The 5,877-nt window shown below is 45.8% G+C and overlaps 1 protein-coding gene across 1 annotated transcript; it reads left to right on the forward strand.

The window, feature by feature from the left end:
• Positions 1 to 1,099: 1,099 nt before the first annotated feature.
• LOC117705515 (granzyme E-like) lies at positions 1,100 to 3,992 on the forward strand. Its single transcript, XM_034498221.2, has 5 exons — positions 1,100 to 1,175; positions 2,231 to 2,381; positions 2,829 to 2,964; positions 3,162 to 3,422; positions 3,784 to 3,992. Exons 1-5 carry the CDS (start codon positions 1,121 to 1,123, stop codon positions 3,925 to 3,927), a joined length of 747 nt encoding a protein of 248 aa, XP_034354112.1. The 5' UTR covers positions 1,100 to 1,120; the 3' UTR covers positions 3,928 to 3,992.
• Positions 3,993 to 5,877: the final 1,885 nt, after the last annotated feature.

Consider the following 5,877-nt stretch of genomic DNA (forward strand, 5'->3'; position numbering starts at 1 on the left):
CACACACACACACACACACACACACACACTCACACCTGTGCTCAGGGCAAGGCCAGTCTGTCTCACCTCCCAGAATGATCTCACAAGCCCTCATCATCTAGTGCTCTAAGCACAGGTTCTCAGCTCTCTCTGCTCAAGATCAGACATTTCAAGAGCTGTATCTCTGCATCTCTCACTCCTGGATCTAGCTCATTAAATAATCATTCCAAATCTAATGATTTTGTTTGTCTACAGGAAATGCAGCGTTGTACAAAACACCACTGGAGTCAACAGCAGGGAAGCCAATGCTGATCTGATTTTACTGACCACTGAATTCAGTCCTGAATCTCTTGCCCCAGAGTTAAATGACAATACCTAGTAAACAGATGAAGTATATATGTCACTTGTGTTCCATTATTTCACTTAACTATGTATGAGAGTAGCATGTGATTAGTGGATATGGGGCAAACACTTGCTCTTGAGATTTCACTGTGACTTATAGCAGTTTTAGGAAAGTCAGACTGAGCTTTGATTAATACACCAGAATATTTAAACAGATTTTTCCAGTATGATCAGTCATCCCAAAGGTCAGTGAGATGGTGTATTGCCATACTGTCCAGGCAAATAAGGCTCTGTATCAACACTAATTAAGTGCTGTATAACACTGTGAGTATATGCGTAGTATGCTATAATTGTTGTTAGGATAAATTAGTTGTCAGTATTATTTTGAAAAGAAGAAGAGAAGAAGAAGAGAAGGAGAAGGATAAAGAAGGAAGGAAGAAAAAAAAATCCAAACTCATCTTAGCAGGATGCAAGGTGTAAGGGTGTAAGCCATAGAAAAGGACACATGTGTCTCTGTGAAGCCACTGTGGACTTCCTGGGGTCTCAGCTTCCTCAACCACAACCTTCAACCCTCTACATTTTTGGTGTTTGTCTCAGCTTAGCTCATATGAGGTCAGTGTGGTGACAGTGTCATTTTTATCCAAAGTAGAAAACTTCCTTAAGTAATGTGTCAACAAACAGAAGCAAAGATGCATAAGTCTAAAATGCCTGTGAGGCCCCTGAGCCCACACTTCCTTTCTCCCCTTTCAAGGGCTGTGTCTACTCTGCTCTCCTTCAACTGAGCAGCCTTCCTGGGAGGATGCCACCAGTCCTGATTCTCCTGACCTTTTTTCTGCCACTAGGAGATGGAGCAGGTGAGTGAGCACCCCTGTGGCAGAGATACCATCCCATTACACCTCTACTGACTTTCTGCCCAGCAGTAGTCAGGCATTGTCCTGGCACTGAATCCAGAGGCTTTTTGAGCCTCAAGTCCCATATCAAACCTAGACTTAGAAATATGACACAGGCTACCCTCTCAACAAAAACTCAGGAAGGGAGATGTTCACAGAAAAATTAGTAAGCACTAGCTTCTCTAAGCTTTTTTTTTTTTTTTAATCAACTGGAGACTGGATCATCCTTAGAGACATGGCAGACAATGCAAAGATACAAAGAGTACATCATTAACTTGATTACAGACAAGGGAAAGTCAGCTTTAATGACCAGCCTGCAATGAAGTAAATCCTGCAGCTCAATAATATGAGCACAATTTTATTAAGTCCACCCCCGGCCCTGCAGAAGAAAGAAGCCCAGGCTGACAAGATCCTGCACTGCACGCTCCTCCAGCTTTGCAGTCTAGTGTTAGTTGGCCTCTCTACTTCTTCTGCAGGTCCCAGCTTCTCCCATCTGGAACAGCACATGACTCCAGTATCCCCTTGGCTCTGAATCCCACCAGCACTGACCCACTAAATCCCCAGTTAACTACAAGCCACTCATTCATGCAGCAAAAATCATTTACTGAGAACCCAAGATGTGTTAGGTACCAAACATGGATAATGTTAGGAAATCCACCTCTATAGGGCGTGGGGGTAAAATGTGAGAAAATGACACCAGTCAATTCTACAGGGGTTAGGATGACTCACTAACAAACAAAAAGCAACATGGCTATTCGCAGGATCCCCTCAGTTTTTACATGATGAAGATAGAGCTTATCCCTCCATGCATTTGTAAAGCAGCAGCTGGGGGACGAGTGCTACCCATTTCTTCCCAGAGCATGACTCAGAGACTTCAGAGTCAGCACATTATTCCATGTGCAAAGCATCCTGTTTGCCTTGCGAATTTGACCCACAATCATTCCATCCCTTGATCTGCCTTGATGACCTTACCTGTTGCTCTCAGACATCCAATATTCTAGTTTTTTTTTTTTTTTCAGAGGAGATCATCGGGGGCCATGAGGTCAAGCCCCACTCCCGTCCTTACATGGCATTAGTTACATTTCTGAAAGTTAATGGGAATAAAAGTTCCTGCGGAGGCTTCCTGGTTCAAGACTACTTTGTGCTGACGGCTGCTCACTGCCTTGGAAGGTGAGGAGAAGCAGCTAGCCCACGTCTTCTGAGAATCCCACAGGAGCTTCAGTCTACTATTGTGGATGTTCCCCCTGAGCTCACTAGAAGGCTGGACTGTGACAATGGGAGTTGGATTAGAGGTAAATTTAAGATCGAAGTGTAAGACGTCAGAGCCAGCAGCACACTTGAGTTGATCAACTGCACTGGACAAACTAGAGCAGTGGTTGAGGTTGAAGGTTCACATTAAAAGTCAATGTAAAATATGGCATATTGCCTAGATGCAAGAGGGAATCCCCAGTAGTCCCATGTCCTTGGAAAGAAGATAGCAGTAGCCCTGAGGCTCTCCTGAGTCCTCAAGTCCTCTCACTAGAGCCCCACCCTGCCTACCCTGCCTTTCACAGCTCCTATACTGCATGCATCTTCTCTGACTCCACAGGTCTCCTCTCCACTCTGCTCTCTCCACAGTTCAATGATAGTAATACTGGGGGCTCACAACCTCCATGCACAGGAGGAGACTCAGCAGATCATCCCTGTGGTAAAAGCCATTCCCCACCCAGACTATAATCCTCTGGACCACTCCAATGACATCATGCTATTAAAGGTAAGACCTGGCCCCTCCCACCACATTCCTCTGCCCATCTCTCAATCCTCCCACCATGTGCCCTTGCTCTGCTTGGTGCAGGGCTAGCCCTTCCCTCCTGCTCTGATCCTGCTTCTTCCATCTCTTCCATCCTGACTTTAAAAGAGTCTCAGGCTAGCAGGCTCATGAGCTGGTCTCTCATGACTCTTCCCAATCAGCTGGAGAGCAAGGCCAAGAGGACTAAAGCTGTGAGGCCCCTCAAGTTGCCTGAGCCCAGTGACCAGGTGAATCCAGGGGATGTTTGTGGTGTGGCTGGCTGGGGGAAAACGTCCATCAATGCCACTAAAGGATCTGCCCTCTTAGAAGAGGCAGAACTGATCATCCAGGAGGACAAGGAATGCAAAAAACGATTCCATCATTACACCAAGACCACAGAGATTTGTGCTGGAGACCCAAACAAAATAGAGGCTCCTTCCAAGGTGGGGATCAAGCAATTCACAGACAAAATCCAGAGTGAGAGGGTCCTGGGAGAGGGCAAGGTGTGAGAATGACAAAACCCTCAAGCCTCAGCTTGGGTTTCTTCTGTGGGTGTAGTAAGAGTGTAAGCTGGGGGAAAATTTGTCATCTCAAATAGAATAAATTAACTCAGAGTATCTACGAGGACTTCAGGGAAAGACTAGGACTGGGCTAGAATGAAATGTTGGGCCTCCATGGAGCTCTGGTACTGAGGGAAGTTGGAACTTGTCCTGGCTCTCATCTAAAGTTAGCATTGCCAGGAGGAGAGGGGGGAGAACAGAGCCAGAGGGAACCAGGCTAAGTTCTTCCTTTCTCTATCCGCAGGGTGATTCTGGGGGACCCCTTGTGTGTGACAACAAAGCTTATGGAGTTTTGTCCTATGTAAAATCCAAGAAGATCTCTTCAGGAATCTTCACTAAGGTTGTGTACTTCCTGCCGTGGATAAGCAGTAACATGAAGCTGCTCTAACAGGTGTTAAACTACCTGTGCCGACCAGCCTGTCTGACCTCAGGCAAGAACCCGTAAAGTGGGCAGCAAAGGCAGAAAATTCATAATAAATAACCCCTGGAGTGCATATAACTGAAGTACTTTGCTGTTTGAGCCACTTAATTTCTTGTGCACCTTGCTGGTCCAGGCAGACCTCCCCTGTCAGTTCTTGGCTTTGCTTCCTCCTCCTTCCCCAGCCCCTCCTCTTACTGGAACTTCAGGCTACACGATTCCTACATGTTTATCACCCATACATGGTGGGAGGTAGGGTGCTGTTTCTTTGTTTTTATTTTTGAGATATGATATCACTGTATATGATATCTCTGGCTGGTTTGGAGTTTGCTATGTAAACCTGCCTGACCTTCAACTCACAGAGATCTGCCCCTCTCTGCTCCCCCAGTGCTAGGATTAAAGGTGTGAGCCATGACACCCAGACACACCTATGTTTAATTCTCAAGTCTCCGAGGTTGGCTTTCTCACCACACAATCGTCAGGAGTCCACAGCACTACTGAGATGCCCTGCCATCATTCATTCGTTCATACTTAGTCTTCCAAACATGAATCTTCTGGGCCTAGGAAATTCCTCCATCTCTGAGCTACCTTCATCCAGCTCCAACAATGGCAGAGAGTTGAACAAGGCATTGGGGTGAAGGGAGATTTGACTCTGGGAATCAGAAGGCCATGGGCTGTGCAACGCATTCAGTTTCCTGTTTCCATTCCTCCTCTCTAGCAGGGTAGGGGACTCTCACCACCTGTTCTGTTTGCAGTCTCAATATGGAGACATTCTTCTGATGGACCCAGACTCACCTGGGTCTCATTTCGAAGCCAGGACAGAGCTCAGTCAGTTCTGTCCTCCTTGCTGGCCTTCCAGTGTTTTCTATCTGACCTCTTCCAGCTACCAGAAGTTTCTACCCCATCCCTACCTCACTCAGGCCTGATTTACACTAGCCTTTCACTCCTCTACCTGTAAGTTCCAAAACTGTGGCATCTCCTCTACCTCACACTCCAGCCAGGCTTGGGCTGCCAGTCACCTGGACTCACCCCTGCCACCTAAGCCAGGCTAATGAGTCCTGTTCCAACTCAAGAGTTCCATGGACAGAGAAACTCAGCCAAGACCTCCAGTTTGTCAACTACCCTGGCTCTGTCAGGAACCTCTGCCTCTCTCTGCTGGCCACATAGGGATATGGCAGTTTGTGAACTGAGATCCAAGGAATGTAGCCTAGAAGTATCTCTTGACATCATCAATCAACAAATTTGGGTCTCTTATTTTGTATCAGGTACAAAGTAGACTCCTTCTTCACCTTTACATTCTTGTTTCTCTAGACAGGATAATGTGACACACATGGATCTATATCTGGAATGCACAAAAAAAATCATGTTTTTTTTAAAAAAAATGATTAAATTCTGTTTATTCTAACAGTTTCATGTTGGGAGCTGACTTTTAGCAGAAAGCGGCTATCAGCTTTGCAGCCATCTTGAGCCATATACCTTGACATGAGACTTGTATTACAATAGCCTACAACAGCTGAGCACACTCTGATAACATCTTGCTTTGGATACCCAGGACTTTCCTTGGGTGTGTGAGATTAAAGGTGTGTGAGATTAAAGGTGTGTGAACTTAAGGGTGTGACTTAGAGATCAGATTTAGAGACAAGACCTAAGGGCATGATTAAAGGTGTGACCAAAAGGCATGGCTTAGAAGTGAGACATATAAAGGCCAGAGGCAGACAGAAGACAGATGAGAGAATCAGACACTTTAGAGAGTACAACTTGGAGAACAAGTTGGAGTAACAGAGATTCAGACACTAGGAATAGGAGTAGACATTAGACACTCGGAAGAGAACAACAGGAGTACAACTAGGAACTAGGAACTCAAGACTTGGGATTTGGACTAGGAAGAGAGACTGAAGAATAAACAGGATTGAATCACAC

The sequence above is a fragment of the Arvicanthis niloticus genome, chromosome 3 (assembly GCF_011762505.2).
Source record: "Arvicanthis niloticus isolate mArvNil1 chromosome 3, mArvNil1.pat.X, whole genome shotgun sequence".
NCBI classification, from domain to species: Eukaryota; Metazoa; Chordata; class Mammalia; order Rodentia; family Muridae; genus Arvicanthis; species Arvicanthis niloticus.